Source organism: Camelus ferus, chromosome 13 (genome assembly GCF_009834535.1).
Source record: "Camelus ferus isolate YT-003-E chromosome 13, BCGSAC_Cfer_1.0, whole genome shotgun sequence".
Classification (NCBI taxonomy): Eukaryota; Metazoa; Chordata; class Mammalia; order Artiodactyla; family Camelidae; genus Camelus; species Camelus ferus.
Window position 1 is genome coordinate 47,924,411 of NC_045708.1, and position 26,057 is coordinate 47,950,467.

Below are 26,057 nucleotides of genomic sequence, written 5' to 3' on the forward strand. Positions count from 1 at the left end.
TTCCATATTCATTACTTTTTTTCCTTTCAGTGAGAAACCTGGTGTTCATTAACCCTCTTATATTTACCTATTTGAACAATCCTCTTCTAAGTAATGAATCTTCCATCACCACTGCAGATGTCTGTCCCCTCCCCCTTGCAGATGCCCACCTCATCCAGCATAGGCTCCCTCCTCCTCCACTGGGCAGCGACACTTACCTGAGTTCTGACATTCTGTGCTGGGTTTTCCTGCTGTGTGGGTGTCCTCCTCACTTTGCTTGCACTCTGAAACCTGAGACATTAAATAAGGTATTTTGTGTAAAATATATGGGTAAGTGTACAGTAAGTGAGATCTATTATTAGGGGTAGCTGTGGTAGCAGATTTTGGAAATGGCCCTGCAAGATTTTTAATCCATGGAACTGTGAATGTGACGAAGTATCACATGTGTGATTGTTACATGACAAAAGGGGAGTTTTGCAGATGTAATTAAGATTACTAATCAGTTGATTGAAGGTTATTGGAACGGAGATTATCCAGGTGGGCCATATCTAATCATACTAGCCCTTTAAAAGCAGAGTTTTCTGTGACTAGTAGCAGAGGGAGAAGTCTGATGATTTGAAGCACAAGAAGGATTTGACGCTCTGTTGCTGGGTTTGAAGATGGAGTGGGCCATGTATGAGGATTTTAGAGCTGTTTCTAGGAGTGGAGAGTGGTCCCCAGCTGATGACAGCAAGAAAACGGAGACTTCCATTCTACAACCACAAGAAACTGAATTCTGCTAACTGCCTTAATGTTTGGAAGTGCCTTCTTCCTTAGAGCCTCTAGATAAGAGTCCAGTCTGCCTAAGACCTTGATTTTGGCCTTGAGAGATCCTAAGCAGAGAACTCACTTGAGCATGGCTGGAATTTTGACACACAGAAGTGAGAGATAATAAATGGGCATTGTTTTAAGCAGTTTAATTTGTGCTAATTTGTTGCACAGCAATGGAAAATGAATACAGTGGTACATCCAGGAAATAATTTGAGAGAAAAAATTACACATTTGTGTCAGGGAAAAGGAGATTGTGGTTATGTATGGTTATTATTTGGGAGAGATAAATCCATCCCCTGGGGATATCTGCAAACAAAAACTGCTCAAGGAGAACCTCTTATGGCTAGATGTATAATATTAATTAATTTGAGATATGTTGAATATTTTCTTTTAAGTGAATTAGGTATTAGGTTAGTGTAAAGAGTATTTTCAATTTTTTTCCTTTTTGTGTACTTGAAATATATTGGTTTATGTTCAGATTATAAAATAATCTTAGAAAAAAATACTGTATTGGAGTTGATAAAAGCAACCTGTAGAAATAAATATTCATGCATTTAACAGACATTCAAGGTCTGCTTTTTGCCAGATGTTGGAGACCTTTCTGCAAACAAGGCAGATATATGGTATTTACTATTACTAAGCCTACAGTCTAATGAAGATACAGGTATATGAGCAGTTAAAATACAGATGACAAGCACTGTAAGTGTTGTGATGGAGGAAGTAGAAAATACTGTGGGAACACAGAAGAAAGATGTCTACTCCACACTTGGGAGATTCAGAAAGGCTTCTTAGAGAAACTCATTTAAGCTGAAACTCAGGAAGAGAGAAGTTAACTAGGGGAAGGGAAAGAAAGAAAGAGGTGAGGAATATTCATAGTAGTAGTAACAAGATACAACAAGTCCTAAAGAAAAGAAAAAGCATGACCAATAATTAGCGTACCGTGGCCGAGGCACAGCGTTTGAGAGAGGTTCTGGTTCAGTATAAGATCAGCACATTAAGCAGGACCAGATGATTATAAGCCATATAAAAGAATTTGGGTTTTAAGGGAAATGAAGATACGTTGAAATATTTAAACAAAGGGAGTGATGCATTCAGATTTCTAGCTGTCAAAGGGTGAGATTATGTTGTTTTTATTTTTATCTTTCAAATTGGGTTCTTACTCTGGTCTCTGTCCTAAGGTTAGGAAGTCAGTGATGCAGTAAGCATGAAGAATGTGCTGAGACTGAATAGTTCATAGATTTTAATTTTATATTGGTGATACTTGAGATGCTGTGTGTGTGTGTGTGTGTGTGTGTAAAATAGTAGTTCATTGTGTTTGCCCCAGAGTCTGTCAACCTGGCTTTGAATCCCAAATTCACTACCTACTGTCTATGTAAGTCCCTTCTCTAGGGTTCAACATCCTCAGCTTCAGAATCTGGATAATAACCTCCAACTTTAAAATCCAGATCATGGGGTTGTTAGGGTTAAGCAAGATTATTTCAATAAAGTGCCTGGGATAAAGTCATCATTGAGAAGATTATTGCTATTATATAACTAATAAAAAGCTGAATGTTTATTAATTTTTTTTAGGCCAAGTCAAAATGTTCCTTGGCAAAAAGTTGGTATTCAAATGAACTTACCAACAAAACAGCTGCATTGAAAGCTGTTAAATATTTAGCCAAGTTAAAATTGACACCGCTTTTACTCAGCCAATATCACAAAAGGTATCATATGATGGGCCTTGTCTTGGGCCAAAAAAAGTATTACCTGGTGTGGAACATTCAAATGAAGTTGTAGGCAAGCAGTTATAGGTTATAGCATATATAGGTATGGAGCCAAGGAGAGAAATTTGAGGTGGAAATAAAGAATTTGGAGATCACTGGCATGAAGATGGAACTTAAGTCATCTCAATAGATGCAGAAAGAGCATTTGATAAAATTTGATAAAATTTAGCACCCATTCATAATAAAAACTCATAGCAAACAGGAAAGAAGTTCCTCAAACTTAAAGATTATCTAGGAAAAACAAAAGCAATCATATTCAATGGTGAAATATTGAAAAATTTCCCTTGAGATTACAGGCAATACCAGTATCACTTCTGTTCAAGATTGCACTGGACATTGTGGCTAATATAATATGCTTAACTCCAGCTGTCTAAAAACTGATAAGTGAAAGAAAAAATTTTAAAACTGTTTAAAGACAAAATATCTTTATGACCTTGGTCAGGAAAGGATTTCATAAGGCACAAAAAGAACAAATTGTAAAGGGAAAAATTGATAATTTTGGCTTCATTAAATGAAAAACCTCTCTTTACCAGAAGTACCCACAAATAAACAAAATGACAGACCACTTACTAGGGGAATACATTTATAATATGCTTCCCCAGAGGATTAGTATCCAGAGTATTAAAAACAAAAGCAGAAAACTCTTACATGTCAATAAAAGACAAACACAATAGAAAAATGGGCAGTAGAGATAAGTAAATGTTTATCAGAAGAGGAAGTAAACAAATGGTAAATAAATATGAAAAGATACCTGTATCAGAATTTTTCTGTAAAGCAGATTATATATAATATTTATGTTAATATATATTTATACAATACATATATAGAGAAAAGTTGATTGATTGATTGTGGGAACTGGCTAGACTAAAATCTGTTAGGCCAGCCAGCAGCTAGAAACTCAGGCGGGTGTTGATGTACAGTCATGAGAAAGGATTGCTTCTCCAGAATACCTCAATTTTCATGCTGAAGGCCTTCAACTGATTAGATGAGGCCCACCCACATTATCTAAGGTGATCTCCTTCACTTAGAGTAAACTGATTGTAGATATTAACCATATCTGTAAAATACCATTACAGCAACACCTAAATTAGGGTTTAAGTAAGTAACTGGATTCTGGAGCTAAGTTCACACAGAAAACTAACCAGCACAATGCTTTATTAATCAAGGGGATACAAATCGAGTACAACATGGTATGATTTTATATCCACTAAATTGACAAAATTTAAGAATCTAATGAGACCAAGCATTGTAAGGACTCTCACATACTGTTAATGGGAATGTAGACCTTTACAATCATTCTGGTAAAGAAGTTGGCACTTTCTTGTAAAGGTGATCATTTACATGTGTACAGCCCAGGAATTTCACTCTTTCAGAAACTTTTGCACATGAACACCAGGAGATACATAAAATTTACAAGAAGGCTGTAGTAGTTTTAAAAACATATATTGAAAGAAAAATATATATATATAAATAGAAAAATAGCAACAACCTGGGAACAAGTCAAATATTCACTGATAGAAAAATAGATCTGTAAATCATACTGTAATCACTGAATGGAATATTAAACAGTACTGAATAAATAATAGCCATGTGGCTCATGAATGAATTTTAAAAACAGAGTATTGAATATAAAAAGTAGGGCACAGAAGGTTAAAAATAGCATAATACCGTTTTTATAAAGCTCAGGAACAAGTAAGCTAAAATGACATTGTTTGGAATTACAAACCTGTGTGAAAACACCAGCTATGGGGGATGGGCGAGTGAGGGAAGGCATAGTATGACGGAAAAGCGTTGCCAGTGTTCTAGTCTTTAAGTTTGCTGGAGCTCCTGTGTGCTTATTTCATTATTATGCCCCATAATATGTGTTACAGATAATCCTGTTGTATTATCAAATCACTTAAAATTTTAAAAGAAAATAAATAAAACTTTTTTTATTCCAAAAAAAAAGTGGAAGAGTGCTTTAAAAAAAATAAAAGAAGAGTGCTTTATCTACGAAAGCCTTTTTTTTAAGCACGAAAGTCTGCAATGGGCTTAGAAGACCCCAAAGTCTATAACAGAACTATTCCAACAGTTAGGACATCACGAATGCTGTAAGAGAAATGCTTGCACTGAGTAGGATGTTGGACTGTATGATCTCAAAGATTTCCTTTGAGCCCGGATTCTCGATGCCTCTTCTCTTATATGATTCAAGTTTAAGACTTAGGCTGGGTTTCATTCAGGAAGAAGTCCAGACCAGCTGGAACAATGCTTACTTAACTTTTGGAAGGTTAGTTGACTGATTGCTTTGACTTGAAGGCTATTGAACTTCTCCCCAGGGAATGATGGTGAATCTGGTCTGGAAATAGGTTTCTAAAGCTATCTAATAATAATCAGTTTTGATGAACTCATGTTACTGTAAGAAGTTGGTAAATGATATTGGACAAAGTGTTATCATCAGAATTGCTGTCTCGTTCCTTAAAATTAGCTTGTAAGTTAATAGAAATGTCCTAAAGCGAGATTACTACAGGGAGGCATAATTTTAGTCCTTTCGGTTTTGTGTGGTGGAGCAGAGTAGAATTTTGGCAAATGGTTGTTAGGGCTCTCTTTCAGGTTTTAAGTTTTTAATTTGGCCAACTTGCTGAGGCTCAAATTGAGGGGTGACCCACTTTTGCCTGGGTCAAAACAATGAGGGCATGGAGAAAAATAATTGTTTTTTTCTTTGCAGGGAGCTTTGAAAAGTTGCCCAGTTGGCAAAATGTGTATTCCACATCTGATACATAGGAAAGCTATGTTTAGAATTATGGGTGTCTTAAAAATAAAATCCCTAAGTTGCAAAATGCATCTTTGAAAGCTTCAGATCTCTCTCAGGTGGTTCTGTCAGCTAAATGAGAAACATAATATGTCATTTGTTTATGAGTACTTGATAATATGAAGAGCAGTATCATGTTTTCTTTATCTGGCATTTGACAGCTGTTAACTAGTGAAATGAGAGATTAGAGTCTGTGCAAGTAAAAGCATACACTGGATCCTTCAAACAAAACTGTGTCACCTTCTGTATAAAGTATTAAATTAGCCGATTGGCAAGATGTGTGTGGTATGCTGTTGAGAGAGTTATGTTTTATTAACAAAGAATACACTATCTGTCTTTTAAGTCCAAGGAAACGTTGAAGCTTGCAAGATTAAAAAATTACCATGGTAATATATAAATAAATCTGTATCTATTCATCATATTACTATATAATTCATCAAACAGTATTTTATAGAATTGGTAATTTAAAACTTTTCTAATACTGTCTTAGTAATAAAGAATATAAAGTTACCAACTTTATCTTATCTTTCTTTTATCATAGATGACTGTCTTTTTTCCCACCCAGCACTGTTTCTATACCTTGCCTATTATATCACTCTTACCCCCACCCCTTCCATTGGGTTAAAAGAAAATATTTCTCAACTTGTAACTGTTCTCTTATTTTCCGTTTCCATATGATCACTTCTTAGGGCATTGATGGTATTGCTTTTGTAACTATTAGTGGTGATGCACTATTTTTAGTTAATCCTGGAGGGAATAAGGCAGTATAGCACAGAGGTGAAGAGTGTGGTCCCTGGAACCGGACCCACTGGTGAATCTACACTCAGCAAATGGCTAAGTATAAGACTTTGGCAAGTCACTTGAATTTGCTCAGCTCTGGTTTCCTGATTTTTAATAAAAAGGGTGAGTTCAGTGCTCTGGTGCCTAGTAAAAGCTAGATGATGTTAACTGTCGTAACTATGGCAGTAATAAGAATGATTATTATTGAATTAATTAATTTAGATTGCAGACAACATTCTAGCACTTATGTCTGTTTAGTTTATTCATTTGCAATATAGAGTAGGTTGGCTGTACCTCTCTGATCTGGAGTCCAAATGTCCACTTATGTGATAGTCCAATTCCTTTAAAAAAATAATAACTACATCTGTCAGTAAAATTTTCAAGGCCAAATATATCAAGTCAATGACAAAATAAGTTATATTCACTTTAATGTATATTTGAGTGCCTAGCATATGCAAAGCAATGTGGATAGTATACAAATATATAAAATACAGTTCCTGTATTTGAGTATTATCAACTTAATAGAAAGGTTTGGGGAAAAACAGATGAAATACACTATACTTTCCCAGCTGAATGGTAGTTACGATATCAGAATTTAAAAGTTCAGACTGGATTATTAATAGAAGCTGAACAAACAAGACAGCTGGTTTAAAAATCTTGGGGAGCCAAGAAATAAATTGGACTACATACTATACCTTGATGGTTGTTCCTTATTTCATACCCAGGAATCTCTGAATTAGGTTTATAATTTCTGTCTCTTTGTTCTACATGCTGGTGCTACAACCATCGACAAGTGTAATACTTGTTAAAAACTCAGAATGTAGTACACAAGTAGAAATGTTGAATATGATTTCTATAAGAGAGGCATAAAGTATGACCATTGCTAGAGGTGGGAGGGGTGACGTTCTGTGGAAAAGAATTTTAAAAAGCTTCGTGGAAGAACATTTGAGCTGGGATTTCAAAGGATGCATGGGATTTCAGGTGAAGTTTGAGAGCTGCAGTGGTGTGTTTGGCCCATGCTGTGTCAAGGTATCAGCGTAAATTTAAAGTGAGGACTGTGTATTTTCCACTAACTGCATTTCTGTGTGTATTGAGCTCATGTTTTGTCTCTTTCAGGAAGTTCATGATTTATTACAAGACTATGAGTTAAAATATTGTTATGTGGACAGAAATAAGCGAACAGGTAAGATTTCAGTTCTCAGCACCTGATTTTATTTTAATTCTACATGTTGTCATTAGAGATCAAATTAGCTTCATGTCTTTTTTAAATCACTATGTTATACATCTGAAACTAGTATCATATTGTAAATCAACTATACCTCAATAAAAAATAAGCCAGAAAGTGAAGTTGCACTGGTTTTTAAAATTATACATAAAATAATATAATGTTACTAGAGCTTTATGAATTTTTATAATGAATGTTCTAATGTTATAATATTATAATGAGTGTTTTTGATCTGCTTAGTATCTTTCAGTTTTTAATAATATTGCTGTATGGACTTAGTGACTAGATTATGTGATTGGACCTTGAGTTATACAAATTGGGGAAATTGTTTAATTATTCTGTGTGTTAGTTTTATATCTGAGATTAAAAGTCTGAACTAGAGTATCTTCTTTGTGTACATATGATATGTAAATGTTCAAAAACATCTCTCTGAGATGACTTAAAAAATAAGGAAATGTGTGGAGGGTGTTCGAACAGTCATATACAGGCAGACTCCCAAGTTAGCAAATACTTCATAGAAATATTTTATGTTTTTAAAATATTTTTTTATAAGGGATAGATGAAATAGGTGAAGGGGGTCAAAAGGTACAAACTTCCAGTTATTAAAAAAAAAAGTCTTGGGGATGTAATTTATAAGGATGACTATAGTTAATAATAGTGTGTTGCATCCTTGAATGTTGCTGAGAGAGTAGATCTTAAGAGTTCTCATTCCAAGAAAAAATTTTTAGCTGTGTATGGAGACAGGTGTTAACTAGACTTATTGTGGGGATTATTTCACGTATATACAAATACCAAATCATTCTGTCATACACTAGAAACTGTTACAGTGTTGTTATGTCAGTTATATCTCAGTTAAAATGTTTTTTTTAAAGTATTTTTGGTCATTAAAAAGATACAGATGCTAGAACCCAAATATAGAACTATTAATTAAGAACTTCTAAAGTATGGTTAGGAATTCTGCATTAATTTTTTTCTGACTTACAAAAAATTGTGAAAAGAAACATTGCAGTTAACATGAGATCAAGTTCCTATACCTCTCTGATTCTGTTCCCTCCCTCCCTGCTTACCTGAGGACAGGCACTTAGGAATTTGGTGTATACTTTGCAATCTGTGCTGTTGTACTGTGGTAGTCATTAGAGCTATTCACAGGTTCTTTTTCTTCTGGGCATGAGGTGAGATAGTGCTTCCCTGTCTCTCCTTGAAGTTACCAGTGGGCATATGATTTCCTTTTCGATGAATGAAGTGACACGTATCCCCTCCAGGTAGAAGATTTCAGAGCTAGCATGCGATGCACTCCCTGCTCACCCCTCTACTTGCTAAAGTAATCGATTGAGGAAGGTTGTAGAACCTCTTTAAACATAAGTCCCAGTATGATTTTAATGAGCAAAGCTTGCTTCCTTCCTTTCTTCCTTCCGTCTGTCCTTCTTTCCATCCTTCTTTCCTTCAAGCATGGGATATGCAGCATGAAGAACAACAAGAAAAAAACCCTTTCATTTTGTTAAGCAATTGAAATTGTGGAGCTGTTTCTTGCCAAAACATCCCAACTAATGCCTGAAATTTTACTATATGTAAAGTTAACAGTGTTGTACTTGATGTTTTTAAAAACTTAACACAAATGGTATTCTACTGTACTTTTCATTTAGCAACTTGCTTTTTTTTTTCTGACCTATACCTGTTTTTTTAGGTCTTTCCACATTGATACATATAGCTCTAGTTCATTGATTTAAACTACTGTGTATCATTCTGTTCTGTGAATTTATCCCCACTGATAAATCCATTCATTATTGATAGACATTAAGAAGCTTTAACTTTTCCAGTATTTCAAACAATGCTGTAATGACTATGCTTTTACTTGTCTTCTAAAATACATTGCAGCTGTCTCTCCACAGGTGAATTACTGACTCGTAGGTTATGTACCATTTCACTGTTGTAAATATTGACCACAGGCACTGTAGCCCACACAGGCCTGGGAGTGGTGCTATTCTCGCCAGCTAGGATGGTAGACAGCATAACTCATGGTTGATCAGAAGGCGTATACAGAAGTGTTTTGTCTCAAGAGTGGAGAAAATTAACTCTAGACTAATGATGTCAAAAATTTTAAAGTGAGACAAGATAGGGTCAAGCTCATTCCTGATAACTTAATACAACCCAAAACAAAACTCCAGAATACTTGTATGACTACAAAAACATCCAGTAGCCAGCAAGGTAAAAATTCACAATGTCTGGTATCCAGTTAAATATTACCAAATATGACAAAGCAGGAAAATATAACCCATAATGAGGAGAAAAATCAGTCACTCAAAACTAATCTGAAACGGAAACAGATGAACTAATGAAAATGGATGTTAAAACAGTTTTTATAACTGTAGTCCATATGTACAAGAATTGATAGTAAAAATTGAACATACTAAGAAGATGGAAGATATTAAAAAATACTTTAAGTCACACTTTTAGAGGTGAAAACTACAATGTCTGGGATGAAAAATACAGTAGATGGAATTAGCAGCAGAGTAGATATTGAGGAAGAAAAGATTAGTGAACTTGAATACATAGAGATAGAAGTAACCAAAACAAAACAGAAAAAAAGATTATAAAACCTGAACAGAGTATCAGTGAACTCTGGGCAAACTCCAAGAGTTCTAATATTGGAGTAATGGAGTCTCTGAAGGAGCAAATAGTGCAGAAAAAAATATTTAAAGGATTAATGTTTCAAAAATTTACAAATTTGATGAGAACTTTAAACTCAGAGATCACCAAAGCTTAACCAACTTCAAGCACAAAAATATGAAAAAAACTACAATAAGGTACATTGTAATCAAATCGCTTGCAATTAGTGATAAAGAGAAAAATCTTTTAAAAAGCCCCCAAAAGGGACATATTATATTTAGATGGGAAAAGATCAAAATGTGTATTTCTTGGAGAGAATGCAATGAGAAGTCCACGGGGCAACATCTTTTCTTTTTAGCTGAAAGAAAAAAAAAAAAGATCACCATAGAACTATTAATACACTAATGAAAGAAGTTGAAGAATATACAAATAAATGGAAGATATTCCATGCTTATAGACTGGAAGAAGTACTATTGTTAAAATGTCCACACTACTGAAAACAATCTGCACATTCAGTATAGTCCCTATCAAAATTCCATTGGCATTTTTCACAGAAATAGAATAATTCTAAAAATTTTATGTAATTGCAGAATATGCTGCACAGTCTTGAGAAGGAAGAACAATGCTGGAGGCATCACACGCCCTGATTTCAGAGTATATTAAAAAGCTATAATAATCAAAACAGTATGGTGTTGGCATAAAAACACACACACAGATCAGTGGAACAGAATAGAGAGCCCAGAAATAACCCCCCACATATATGGTCAGTTAATTTAGGACAAAAGAACCAAAATATACAATGGGGAAAGGACAATCTTTTCAGTAAGTGGTATTGGGAAAACTGGACAGCCACAGACAAAGGACTGAAATTGGACCACTATCTTACATCATACACAAAAATGAACTTGGAAAGGCTTAAAGACTTGAATGTAAGACCTGAAATCATAAAATTCCTAGAAGAAAACATCAGCAGTAAGCTTCTTCATATCAGTCTTGGTGATGGTTTTTTGGATTTGATACTAAAGTAAAGGCAAGAAAAGTAAAAATATACAAGTGTGACTATATCACACTAAAAAGCTTCTGCGCAGCAAAGGAAACCATTAACATGCAAAGGCAGCCTGCTTAATGAGAAAAAATATTTGCAAATCATATATCTGATAAAGGGCCAACATCCATAATATAATGCACTCATACAGCTCAGTAGCAGCAGAATAAACATTCTTATTAGAAACTTGGCAGAGGATCTGAATAAACATGTTTCCAAAATAGGCATACAGATTGCCAACAGATACATGGAAAAATGCTCAGCATCATTAATCACTGGGGAAATGCAAATCACAGTGACAATGATATGTCACCTGACACTTGTTAGAATAGTTACTAAAACAAGAAATCACTTTAGAGAGGATGTGGAGAAAAGAGAATCCTTGTACATTGTTAGTGGGAATGCAAATTGGTCCAACAACTATGGGAAATGGTATGGAGTGCCCTCAAAATATTAAAACTGAAGCTACCATATTGTCCAGCAGTTTCACTTCTGGGTATTAATCTGAAGAAAACAACACTAACTCGAAAAGATGTATGTACTCCCATGTTCATTTCAGTATTGTTTACCATAGTTAAGACGTGGAAACAACCTGAGTGGTTACCAATGGATGAATGGTTAAAGAAGATGTGGTATATATAGACAGTGGAATATTTAAAGAGAAATCTTGTCATTTGTGACAATATGGGTAGGCCTTGAGGGCAGTATGCGAAGTGAAATAAGTCAGAGACAAATACTGTATAATCTCACTTATAGGTGAAATCTAAACAAACAAAACCCATGAGTTTATACATACAGAGAGCAGATTGGTCATTGCCAGAGGCTGGGGATAGGGTTTAGGCGAAATGGGTGAAGGGAGTCTCAAGGTACAAATTTCCAGTCATAAAATAAATAAGTTATAGAGACATAATGTATAGTATGGTTACTATAGTTAATAATACTGTAGTGCATATTTGAAAGTTGTTAAGAAAGTTGAAAGTTCTCATTCTTCCCACCCCAGTTTTTGTAACTATGTATACTAATGGAAGTTAACTAGACTTACTGTGGTGATTATTTCACAACATATACAAATACTGAATTACCAGCTCTGTACCTGAAACTAATATAATGTCATTTGATTTATGCCTCAAAAAAATCCCACAGAATTAGTTACTCACCAAAAATATCTTCTAAAAATAAGGGTGAAGAAAGATGTTTTACAGTCATATAAAAGCTGAAAGAATTCTTTACCATCCGACCTAAATACAAGAAGTATTTTAAAAAGTCCTTTAAGCAGAAAGAAAATGATGCTAGTTGGAATTCTGGATCTACACACACAAAAATGAAGACTACCAGATGTCTGTGTGTGTGTAAAGACTGTTTTATTAATAGTCAGATTTCTTTAAAAGATAATTGTTTACAATGAGAATAATAACACTGTATTGTGAAGGTTATAACACATGTAGAAATAAAATATGACAGTACAAAGATTGGAAGGGAGGAATGGAAGGATACTGCTGTAAAGTTTTTAGACTGTACACAGGGAGGTCAGTATCCCTTGATGGTAACTGATAAGTTAGAGATGAATTCTACAAAGCCTGGACACCCACTAGAAAAATACAACAAAGAAGCTCAGTAGTTGTATTAAATGACGTTGCCTTGAATTGCAGTAGCTGTGGTGGTGCTTGAAGAAATAAATAATAACAAATTGATGAAAGATAGTTCCAGTTATAAACTGTGACTTTGAAACTAGCTCTTTCTGTTATAGATAAGAAGAAATACTTGTATTAAAATAGGATACATTGACAAAAAATGTGTTCACATGCTGGCCATGTCCCAATACTTAATTAGAAGAGCAAGCTATGGCAAAAGAATAAAGAAAATTATGACTTGTGAAAGGATTGGGACCAATTGTTGAATTTTAAAATTTTGGTGGGGAAATGGAAACAGAACTAATCTCCAAATCCCTTACAGCCTTTTCTCTGTAGAGTAGCATCTACTTCCACAGAGTCAGTGTGGAAAAATTGGACTTTTTTTAGAGAATGTGTGGCCTTGGAAAGAAATAGAAGATGCTAAAGAAAAGAATCAATGACCTCTTTTCCCTATTGCCTGGGTGTTTAAATTTGCTTCATTATAGTAACTAAATTCTACTGTAAGATACCCTACTCTGCTATGTGCCTGACATTGTGGTAGCTGATGGAGATACATTCATTAGCAACCGGAGGAGCTCACAGTTAGTAGGATAGTAGGCATCTGAACAAATAGATCGTAATGCAGTGTGATGTGTGCAATAATCCAATCAGGGTTCAGGATACAGTTGTGTAGTAAAACAAGGAATGGTTAACTCTCAGTGGAAGAGTGTATCAGGGGAGGCTTCCTGGAGGTCCTGGTGCCTTAATCCCTGGGCTGGATTTGAAAAGCCAACTAACATATTTGAGTGGCTGAAAATATGGGGAGAGATCCTGTAGGCAGAGGAATTACATGGTAATGTATAGATGCTTGAAACAAGTTGATACCTAGGGAGCAAAAAACTACAAAAAACTCAGTGTTTGTATTAGGAGATAAGGAAGTGTGGTGGGGAAAGGAAGTATGGCAGTTAACGAGGCTGGAGTTGGAGCACCAAGGGCCTGGTGAGGCATGATGACTGCCCTGAGACTTGGCTCCATTGGTGATACCAAACCATTGCATTTTAGGCAGTAAACAGACACAGTTAAGCTGGTTTTGAGAGATCACTTTATTGTCATTGTGGGAAAAGGATTAAAAAGAAGAAAAGGTTTAAAAAAAAAAAAAAGAAAAGAAAAGAGGATGGATTCAAGCCCAGAACTTGGGGATTCCTTTTATGTGGGAGGTAAAGGAAACAGGGTCCAGGGTAACTCCCAGGTTTGTGAGGGTGACACTGCCAGCTAAGGTAAAAGGAAGACGAGCAACGTGGGGATTTTAGGGGGATGGCAAGGAGAGGGCGACGATCTCGAGTTATATTTGGTCATGTGTGGCTTGCAACTGAGGATTAGAAACATAGACTTGAGAGTTAACGGGGTGTAGGGGCTTCTCTGAGCCCCCAGACTGGCCATTTTGCTCTGTTTAATTGCTCTCACAGCCCCTGGTACTTCCGCTTTGGTAACACCACACTTGTGACTCTCTGTCATGTCTGTCATCCTCTGTTGGGCTGTGAGCTCTATGTTGAAAGGGATCTGTTTTGTTCAGCAACTCATTTCCAGTGCCTAGCACAGTACCTGGCATGTGAGACTGAATAAATGGGCACAGATGTGAGTGCACAGAGAAAAGAGGGCATAGACAGAGGAGAGATTCATGGCTTAGAGTTGCTGGGTACAGTCACACAGGTGTCACTGTGTGTGACTCTGCCAGGAGGGAACCTTAAGTATTGCCACCTTACAGGTGTTAGTGGAATAGAAAAATCTAGCAAAAGGAAATGGAGGAAGGAATACTTGGACAGGTATGAAGAAAATCAGGAAGGACTTTATCAAGGAAGTTAATGGTTAACAGTTTCAAACCAAATGTGAACTGATGAGTATATGAGCTGATTTGATTGGCTTGTTTGCTGGTTTTAGCAAAACATCGTTAAATGATGTTCTGTGTCAGCATAAGGGAAGACAAGCATAGAATCAAAATAACTCAAGTCCTTTAAAAAGGGGATACTGGAAACCAAGAAATATTGTCAATAAGCACAGGAAAGTCATTTTTCCCCCTGGGGTTGGGAGAGTTAGCTATTCCTTTGTCAGTAGTTTCCCTGTATGTGGAGATCATGTTAAATGAAAAAATATGTTTCTTTTAAATGTTAGCATCATACTGTGTGGTGAGATACGGTCTGAGAGCCACATGGGCACTGAGACCAGCTGAGGGCAGAGCAGATTGACTGAAGTGACAGGCAGGATTGTCCATGCTATTTAAGCTCTTCTTTCTCTCTTGCTATGTACATATTTGCCATGTTGTTATCAATGCATTTGGATAAGCTGGATGCTCATATGGAGCAACTCCACTTTTTGTTCCAGAGAGGGAGAGGGAGGGAGGAATGTTGAGAGAGCAATGTGTTTGTAATTTGTGGTTTGCCTGTGTTGTTTCTTTTAGTTGGGGCTTTCAACTTTTCTTACATTATTGCTTGAAATCTTTATATTCTTTGCCTTTATGAGAACAGATAAACACTTTGATATGGCTACATTTTCATTTTATCTGATATGCATGTGTGTGTGACACTTCATTGGTTTAGAACTCTATATTTGTATCATGTTTTAGATTTTACAAATTGTTATGTGTGTTTGTTGCTTAATGGTGAAACAGCTTCATTAGGTCGACGGGACAGATTTTTGTTTACAAAGATTCAAAGTTAAGCTACTTGTCCAGTATCATAGTCCTGTGATCTTTTCATACCATATTGTTCATCCAAAATGCATACCAAAATGTATGTGTGTCTGTTGTTTCAGTGGAATTAATTTGATTTTAAGGAGACATATACATGAATTGCAGGAAGAATTGGCTTCTTCTGGGCATTCTTTTTTTTTGCTTTGTTTTGTCTTTTTTAGTTTCTTGTTATCAAACAGGATCTTTTAGAACTCCCTGGGAGGAAGGAAAAGTTCACAAAATTTTGCATCATATGTTATTGGGGAAAAATAACAAATCTGTATGTAGTTTGAAAAGATTACCAACAACCCCCCACCCCAGAATACTGTGTTATCTTATAGTGGAACTCCTAGTATTCTTTTTATACATTTTATTTGCGTTACTGGTCATGAAATTAGTTAAGTGGGGGTGTGTCAGCATGTAAAACAATGAAATAGGAAATATGAGAGTGCATTGCACATGGTAGGAGTGTTACCTCCTGATACTTTCAGAAATAGACATATGGATGTGTTTATTGAGTCACAGATAGAAAATGTATTTCTTACTGTGGGTTATTGTCAAAAAAGTTTGAAAACACTGACTCAAAGAACTCTCATTCATTTTATCTTCTTCCAGCTTTTGTTACCTTATTGAATGGTGAACAGGCCCAAAATGCAATTCAGATGTTTCATCAACACTCTTTTCGAGGAAAAGACTTAATAGTCCAGCTCCAGCCAACAGATGCTCTGCTCTGTATTACCAACTTGCCCACTTCTTTTACATTAGAAGAATTTGAAGAACTTGTGCGTGCTTATGGAAATGTCGAAAGATGTTTTCTGGTCTACAGTGAAGTTACGGGCCACTCCAAAGGCTATGGATTTGTGGAATACATGAAGAAGGACTTTGCTGCAAAGGCTAGATTGGAGCTATTGGGTAAACAGTTGGGGGCATCAGCTCTTTTTGCACAGTGGATGGATGTTAATCTGTTGGCCGCGGAGCTCATTCATTCTAAGTGCCTTTGTATAGATAAACTCCCTAGTGACTACAGGGATTCAGAGGAGCTGTTGCAGTTATTTTCCAGCATCCATAAACCTGTGTTTTGCCAGGTATGTATTTTTAAGGTCTCATTTGACAGATTTAAAAATATCTGCATATGTATCTATATGAATATCACAGTGGATAATCTAATTCTACTGTAGTCTGTAGTGAACACTTTAATGTCATGGTAAATTTTACATCAATTTCTTTTGTTGATGGTCCAAACTATATTATTTTTATATAATTAAGTATATCTTAGCAGATCCATCACTTTCTCATCTGTCTTTTCATTCCATCTATTCTTGAACCATTTGTGCAATAATCCATTCATCCATCCAGATTTTATCACCTTTCTGTGCCAGACACTATCTTGCTAAATATCAGAAATATAGAGAATAGAAAGATATTCTCTCAATACCTCACAGTTTTGTAGAAGAGACTGACAAGTAAGCAAATAATTGTAAATTCTGTGTGAAGATTGATAAAATAGAAAATACAGGTGTAAGAAGAATGTGTAATTCTGTTCTCAGTGGGGTCATGGTAAGTGAGGCGTTTAGAGAAGATCCTGAAAACTGACAAGAGGTAAGGACTTTATCCAAGTAAAATTGAATATATTCTGCTAAGTAGGCAAAAATATACACTGTTTATAGCTCCTCCCATTACAGATTTTTATAGCGCCTGTCAAAATTCTTTCTCTCTTGTCCCCTCTCCTCCTGTACTCCTTCCCGTCTTACCTCCCATCTTTCCTCTCCCTCACCCTTATTTTTCTATAATCATAGATTTGTTGAATAGTACATTGAAGTAGAAATTTGGGGGTTTGAGGATATTTTATTTATATCTAATTAATTAATTAAAATTAATGCTACCATCTTAACTTTTCTTATATTCCCCCATCCCAATATAATAAGCATCTGAGAAATTATCCAAGGAGCTTCAAAAAATTAGAATATTTTGTGACAAATCTTTTATCAAATCTTTGTTAAGTTATTGGAAGTTGATTGTCTTATTGCTATGCTGTTCTTGAATACTAAGAATTATACACTCATATCCTGTGGCCAAGCATACTTCTTTGTAGCTTTAGTTGAGACCTTTGGAGCTAAAGTGAGGGGAAGAACCATTTATCACAAATTGTATTTGAATTATGAATCCCAGAGTTGGAAGGGACCTGAGAGCATATCTAGTCTAGCTTTCCATCTGGTTGAAAAAAAGAAAAAAGGTTGTTACAATATTTGTGAGTGATCATTTAGCTTTTGTTAAACTATTTCAAAATAATAGAAAATGAACTATATCATAAATCAGACCATTATATATTTGAATGGCCCTCGTATTGAACTGAAATAGCCATCTTTAAAATGATTGATGCTGTAGACTTAAAATGGTATAATTTATTTGGCATGAAGGTTATAATGAACCAGGAATAATGAACAGGTTTTAGAATTTTTCAAAAGATTGATAAAGCCTTTGTCAGTAGCTCTGTTAAACTCAGGCTCTTTTGCTTGGTAGATTGACTTAGACTATGTTGAAGACACAGTCTTCCTACCTTGTGGTCAGATGGGACCAAAGGGACTAATGGCTTTTACAAAACTGATTTTAAGATTTGGTTTGGATTATGAAGGGAATGAAGTTGTAGGAGAAATGTTTGGAAGAGATAGATATTTTTCCCTTTCTCCCACGTAAATGGAAAAAGTTTTTATGGAGGAAAAGACATTTGAGGACAGTTTTAAAAGGAAGGAAGAATGTGAAGGGAAAATAAAAATTTGGTCTAACTGCACAAGAAAGTGGAAGAAAGTTTGTCTTCAAAAAGGAGAAAAGAAACTAAAAAGCAATAAGAAATGATTTAATTATAATATCAATTTATGAGATGCCAAATCCAAGTAGAAGTGTTGTAGATGTGTCTTAAAGACATATCAAGCTGAATTTTACCACCTGTATCATTTTATAGCGTGGACGTGTCATGTTCGGAACTTAGAAACCTTTTAGCGTCTTGTTTTGTCCTTCCTTTTGCTCTTTGTACCAGTCTTTACAGACCCAGGACTTGAATGCCTTCTTTTACACTCTTTCAGGTAGGTAACTGGAAACAAATCGAGTTCTGCATTGCGGGAATTTACTTAGGGCATGTTCAGAAAAAGGTTGCATCCCGCATATGGTATTAGAAGCAAACCTGGGGCACAGTTTTCCTAAATTAGATTTGCTTGGTATACTTGACCAGATTCCTGGGATCTGCCTAAAATACTGAAATAGGAGTTGCATACACAGACTTTATTTGACATAGAAACCTGATTAAATAGTTGTTCAGCATGTTTCATCATCTGTGTATCTGGTGAATTTATTTTAGAGAAAGTTTTAATTATTGTATTCCCATATTTATCTATAAATTATCAGTTATATGTATTTCTTAAAATAAAGGGACTATTATCATTTGATCATTGGCTTTTAAAATAAATCAGAGATTCAAAGAAGTAAAAGGAAACTTGACAGAATCTTACTTATCTTCCCATCTTCTGGAAGCACTGCATCTACCCAACTGGTAAACTTTTATTTTCAGAAAGAATGTATACATGATTTTCACTAGTATCATGCTCTGAAACATTTGTCCTTGAATTTATAGATGACATGCTTGTAAATAAATATTTCTAAGTATTAGAATTCCCCTTTTAATAAATGTGTTACATCAGCTTGCACAGGATGAAGGTAGTTACGTGGGTGGCTTTGCGGTGGTTGAATATAGCACTGCAGAGCACGCTGAGGAGGTTCAGCAGGCAGCCGATGGTATGACAATCAAGGGAAGCAAAGTTCAAGTTTCCTTCTGTGCCCCAGGAGCACCAGGGCGGAGTACGTTAGCAGCGTTGATAGCAGCTCAGCGCGTGGTAAGTTTGTTCTATTTCAGCATATAGGTAAATTCAAGTAGTATTTTAATGTATCCAGACTAGTTGACCATTGATTGGACCTTCATTATATTTCCATTACATAAAGACATTCTTCCTTTTTTTTTTTTTTTTTAAGTTGGCTAAATGGTACCTCTGCCAAATCAAGCCAGGAGTTAATACAAAAGAAATTGTGTTTAGTAAAGTTTATTTATCTCAAGAAAAAATCTTGAGGGAACTTCATTTATTCAGTAAAGTTTGAGTTTCTGTTCTGTAAGTTTTGAGTGCCCCTCTTTTCAAAAAGTGTTTATAAGTATCCACAGTAGAAGCAGAGGAAGGTGTGGGCCTCAGTGGCACACACGTAGCACATTGCGCTCACATCTTTATTGGAGCTGTCTGCTTTCTCCTCTCTCTACCTCTCTAGTCTAGAAGTTCCTTGCAGATAGAGACTATTCCTTTTTCCCAGTTTTCACTCCTTGCACTTAGCATAGTAAATGCCCACTGAGCAAATGAAGGAAGGAATACACTTTGAGGGGATCAAGGAAGACATCAGGATGAAGGAGACATTTGAGTGTGACAAAGTATGATTTTGAAATGTGTTGATGGGAGTGGAAGATGGGATTGCCATATAAATACAAATTTTGCATGAGATATACTTACATTAAAATTTTTTCATTGCTTATCTGAAATGCAAATTTAATTGGGCATCCTGTATTTTTACTTGCTAAATCTGGCAACCCTAAGCAGAGAGAGAAAGCGGTCACCCTCTGGCTGCGACAAAACCTTTTGAGCAGTAAGTAGTATGAGGTCAATTTTGATGCTGGAAGAGTGGTGAGTGGTCTGGGTAGACTGAGTGTATAGAGACGTGTGGTGAGGTGGTAGCTTGCTGTCAATGGAGGGAGGGCTGTTGCACTCAGAGTTTAGATTGAACTTGAGCAGCAAGTTCAAGTTTATAGATCCCATAGAGGACTTTGAAGCATATCATCAAGGCATTGAAAGAACCTGAATTAAGACATCAAGCGATCACATAGTCTGAAAAGGGTTTGTAGATGAACGGGAGAGAGGGGTGATCGCGGGGTGGTGGGGGTGCCGATGGGAGGTTGTCGTGAGTTGCTTCTCTCATATCGCTCGTCCTCCTCTTATCTTTGACCTCACTTGTGGTCCTGGATGCCCTCTCCCCTTTTCTTAGTTTGTCCTGAAGGCAGGTCGTACTCATATCCTTGCTTGCGTAATTGACGGCCTCAGCCAGCCTTTCACCATCAATTTCACGGCCTCTGGTTATGTTGTCTCTTTGTTGGGTTGAATTTGCTGTTTCCAATCCTGAATCCATCCAGTCACTCACTTCTGTAGCCAGCGCACCCTGTCCTCTTGGAGGAAAACAAACGAATAGGTGACGTGGTGCCCCTTCAAACGTCTGACATACGTTTATAGCTGATTCCCCAGCAAAACTTAGCTCATCTCCTGTCAGCCACTCCTCTCCATTTTGTGCAGCACCTGTCTCAGATCTTCACTCTTCCTATGTTTGTCCTTCTTTCTGTCAGGTGATCGTGGCCCCTACTTTATAGAAATATGAGAGCCATTTTCACTTAATTTTGGAATCAAGAGAACCCTGACCTCATCAAATAATTTAAGTGTTTTTTTTTCTTCCCCTCCTCTTTTTCTTTCTGTTTCATGGATCAATTCGTATAAAATAGGGGTTATCTGTTCCTGAAAGTTTGAAAGTTCTCATCTATGAAACCGCATAGACCTAGTCCTTGAACCTCTTCCAGAGAGAAAATAATGATTACTAGTCAAGTTTCTTTCATGGATATTAGATATATTACTTTTATTTTTCTCTATATGCTATATTTGGCATTTGATTATATCATATAAATTTATCCACTTTGTCTAAGTTTTCAAATTTATTGGCACATAGCTACTTATAAAATTTTAGTTTTAAAATTTGTCATATATACTCCTCTTTCATTGTATATTTTATTTATTTGCATTTTCTTTTTTCTTCTTGATCAGTCTTGCAAGCTATCTGTTTTGCTTTTCAAAGAAATGGCTTTTGTTTTGCTCATTATTTTGATTTTTTTCTCTTCCTTGCTTATTTCTGCTGTTTATAGTTTCCTTGCTCCTTTCTTCTTTGGAATTACTCTTTCCCCCCATCTTTATTGATATTAATATTTATCTCTTTTGTTTCCAATCTAGATCATTTTCTTTTTCTTTTTTTAACTCACTTTTTAAAAAAATTTTTTTTAAGAGGGGTAGGTAATTAGATTTGTTTATTTTAATGGAGGTACTCAGGATTGAACCCAGGACCTCTTGCATGCTAAGCATGCATTCTACCACTGAGCTATACTCTCCCCCAAGATTGTTTTCTGATAAACCTATTTAAAATAAGTTTACTTCTGTAACTAATTCTATGCCTATGTGTCATAAATTTTATGACTGTCTCATATTTTTGTGATACTGTCCTTTTAGCTTAATTGATAGTTTTTTTCAGTTAATAGCCACTTAGAAATTTTTATAAAACTATTCTTCTGATACACTTTTTTTAAATTGCGATATAATTGACATACAGCATTATATTAGGTTTCAGGTGTACACTAATGATTCAGTATTTGTATATGTTGTGAAATGATCACCACAGTAATTCTAGTTAATATCCATCGTGATACATAATTAAAAAATTTTTTTTTGTAACAAGAACTTGTAAGGTCTCTCTTAGCAGCCTTCAAATATGCAACAGAGTATTATGAACTGGAGTTACCATGCTGTATATTACATTCCCAAGACTTACTTATCTTATAACTGGCAGTTTGTACTTTTTGATGTCCTTTACCCACTTCATTCATCCTCCCCTCCTCCCTGCCTCTGGCAGCCACTGATCTATTCTCTGTATCTATGGGCTTGGTTTTGTTTTTGTTTAAATTCTCCATTTAAGTGAGATCATGTAGTATTTGTCTTTCTCTGTCTGACTTATTTCACTTAGCATAATGCCCTCAAGGTCCATCCATGTTGTCACAAACGGTGAGATTTCAGTCTTTTTACGGCTAAATAATATTTCATTGTCTGTATACATATACACCCCACCTTTTCTTTATCCACTCATCCATTGATGGACACTTGGGTTGTTTTTGTATCTTGGCTATTGTAAATAATACTGTGGTGAACATGGAGGGGTATGTATCTTTTCGAGTTAATGTTTTTGTTTTCTTTGGATAAATACACAGAAGTGGAATTGCTGGATCATACAGTATTTCTATTTTTAATATTTTGTACTTTTTAAATTTAAAGTAATTTATGTACTGTTTTCCATAGTGGCTGCACCAGTTTACATTCTCACCAATACACACTAGGTTTCCTTTTCTCCACATTCCTGCCGACACTTGTCATGCTTTCTTTTAACTATATTTTTCCCTTTATTTCCCATCTACTATTAGATAGATTAAAATTTCCTTCTTCTGCTTTGAGAGTGATATGTTCAATTTTATCCTCTTGGTGAGTGTTCCTAGCTTATTAGCCCCCCTAGGTTGATCAGTATTTCTTCCCGCTTAACTCATCCTAAACTCTGTCCTCCTTCCTTCCTGTCTACCACCTACCACCATAGTGGTGTCCACATTTTTACTTTAGGGTTGCCTTGAATATTTTTGTTTGTTAGTTTGTTTTTATGATCCTGACTTTTGTGTACAAGATTTAAAATTAACTGTGATATTACATTCTTTAATTTCCATGTATCATGTAACATCAGCATGCATTTATTCTCTTTCGTCATTTTGAGAAAGGATGTTCATATAGTAAAAAAAAAATGAGATTGTGGCTTGGAATATTTTTAACTTCTTTTTCATATTTAAGTAATAGTTTAGCTGAATATAAAAATCTAGATTCAAAGGTTTTTTTTGGTAATACTTTGAAAATATTAATTTGTTGCCTTCTTGAATCCAGTGTTGATGCTTTGAGAGTGAAGATGATATTAGTCTGCTTCTTGGTTTTTTGTTGATATATGTTCTTTCTCACTGGAAGCTTTAGATTTTTGTTTGTTTTGTTTGCTTTGATGTTCTTAAATTTCACACCAAAAAAATGTGACTACATGTGTTGGTTTTCTACATCATATTTGGAATACTCTAAACCCTTTATTTTGTGGACTTTAAGTTTTCTTTAATACTGGGAAATTCTCAGCCATTATTTCTTCGAAGTTGCCTTTCTTTCCTAATCCTTCAGGGACTCCTGTTAGACAGATGTTAAGACTTCTAGTCTCTTTGTTGCCTTGGTGTTCTCTTTTGTTTTATTTTGCGTTTCTCATTTCCATGCTTTGTTTTGTTTGCATTTCCCATTTCTTTATCCTTTGCTCATATATCCTGGGTACTTCCTCTGACCTGACCTTTCAGATCCCTATTTTGTTTTTCAGTCACATATATTCTACTGTTTAACCTATCTGTTAAAGCACAGAGTAGAGGTTATGAATAATGCTTTATATGTTTCTGCAGTTTCCTCAACTACAGTATGGGGGTAATAATACTAACCCTGTAGAGTTGTTTTGGAGCATTGAGTGATCTAATCCATGGCACATGCTTAGAGCAGTGCCAGATGAGAGTGTAAGTGATGGCTGCTGCTACTGTTCCCAGCAGCTATGTTTGTCATGCTTAGTATTTCTGAGCAGTTGTTCTTTATAACTGCTTGTCCTTGCTTCGTGTTACTGATAAAAATGTGTTATCTTCTTTAGTATGTCTGTTATGTTTATCTAACATTCTTACTACTTCCTATCCTTTAATTCTGCTTTACCTCTTACAGGTGCTTCAGTTTGTTGCCTTTATTTTTTGTGGCTACATTGTCCAGCTATTTAGTTATTTTGTTCTGTGAATATGTATTTCTTTTGGTGGAGGCAAGGGTCAGCTTCCTTGTATGTGAATGTTTAGAGGTCAAGGGGGTGGAGGGTGGACAAGAAGAGTAAAGCCTGGCCTTAGTGAGGGTGTAGGAAAGGCAGGTAAGGACCTAGGGCCAAGAGCCTCTGCCTTGATCACAGCCCTTTATCCCACCCCAGCCAGGCAACGCTGCACCTTAGACAGTCTCCTTAATCTCTGCTCCCTGCCCTGCTCTTTTCCAAGTTCTGTCTGCCTCAGTTACAACCCCTCTACCCAATACTGCGGGAGGAAGGAACTGGAAATGGCTGGAGAGAGTGGGAAGGAAGTTCTTGGTGCCTGCACCTAGTGCCACGTGGTCCCCACTGTCTCTGAGTTTGCGTGCCACCCTGCTGCTAATTCATCGGTCCTATGGCTGCCGTGGACTGATGCTGCTGTTTTCCTGCCTCGTGCTGGTCAGGAAAGCCATGATCCCTAGATGATATGTGGAGGGGGAAACATAGTTAAAAATAAAAGGCTTTTCCCTGAAGTACCCGGTCTGGGGCTCCAGGCTCTCTCACACTCTCTGTTGTGCTACCTTGTGTCTGTCCAGGGATTGCTCCCGGGGTTTTGTGTCAGGTTCTCAGATCCATCACCCTCTTCTCTCAGTTTTTCAGTCTGGGTTGAGAGAGAGAATCCAGTTGTCCTTGTCAGTTCTCTTGGCTGGAAATTTATACTTTTCCTTTCATATCATTATATTAATATTCTCATCTATCAGGCTGGTATTTTAAAACAAAACAATTTCATGTTTTTAAGAAGCTACCCAATTACATGTATGTAAGGCCAGTTCATCTTTGTCTCATGTTAGAGGATTAAGCTATGGAAACAAAGATCTTTATTATAAGAAAAGGTTGGTTTGTAAGCAACTCACATTATTAAACTTTAGATCAGCATTATAGTAAAGGTCCTGTATGGTATCAAAGTATTCATATTGTATCAGCAAGTTATGTCTCTGTTACTAAATTCAGATTCTCTTGATATCTTTCTACTTATATGAAGAGATTTATCTTGCTATTGTTAGTCCTCTTAAAGCCAATTTCTGTTTAACTGGGACATTCTATGAGGATTTCAGTGTATCGTTGAATGGTAGAATGTCTTAACATAATTAGGAATTATGGTGGAATATATACAAGTATATAATGTAAAGCAAATTGTTTATCATAAAATAGATCTTATCAGATAAATGAGAATTTCTGTAAAAAAAGAAAAAACCTTTAAAATTTCATCTTTGTGCTTATCCTTGTTGTAATGTTTTCTGTTTCTGTATTCATTGAAGATGCACAGTAATCAAAAGGGCTTACTTCCAGAGCCAAATCCAGTGCAAATTATGAAAAGTTTAAACAACCCTGCCATGTTACAAGTTCTCCTTCAACCCCAGCTCTGCGGGCGGACTGTTAAACCAGGTAAACATCACATGTGCTGATTAAACATGGAACTTCGGCATGAAGTTAATCGTGCTGTTTTACGTGAAAAAACATTTAAATTAGTTCAAAAATATTTATTTTTTTCTAGAATTTATCAGTGAATTTTAATTAATAATCCAAGATGATATTATATTTGACTATTTTTGGTAGATTAAAAACTGCTCTGGCTTTATTTTTTAAGTATAAATAAATATTAAATATTAAACCTTCAGTTGAGTTACTAGTTTACGTCAATTTATAGACCAGGTTACATATGGATTAATAAGGTAATAAATAATGCACTATATTGTTACAGCCTATATTAACAAAGGATATGATACTTCTCTGTGTAACATTTTTAGCAGAGTCACTTTGATGGAAAGTGCTTAAGTTCTGTTTCCTCTCTGAGCTTACCTTTCCTTTTTATTATAAGATTGTTTCACTTTGTAGAAAATGACCAAAACATTATTATTTGCTGAGTGTCATGGAAATTTTTATAATGTTAGCATACATTAAATATCTATTTAGTATTCTTTCTCTGAGAAAGATTTATTTACC

The 26,057-nt window shown here is 35.7% G+C and overlaps 1 protein-coding gene across 4 annotated transcripts in view; it reads left to right on the forward strand.

Moving 5' to 3' along the window:
* Positions 1-26,057, forward strand: part of RAVER2 (ribonucleoprotein, PTB binding 2) — a 98,108-nt gene that overhangs the window by 12,936 nt on the left and 59,115 nt on the right. For all 4 annotated transcript variants that reach the window (XM_032494482.1, XM_032494484.1, XM_032494483.1 and 1 more), the window contains exons 2-5: positions 7,237-7,303; positions 15,948-16,417; positions 19,025-19,216; positions 25,373-25,499. In XM_032494482.1, coding sequence (XP_032350373.1) covers positions 7,237-7,303; positions 15,948-16,417; positions 19,025-19,216; positions 25,373-25,499 — 856 coding nt within the window. The remainder of the gene's footprint in view (positions 1-7,236; positions 7,304-15,947; positions 16,418-19,024; positions 19,217-25,372; positions 25,500-26,057) is intronic.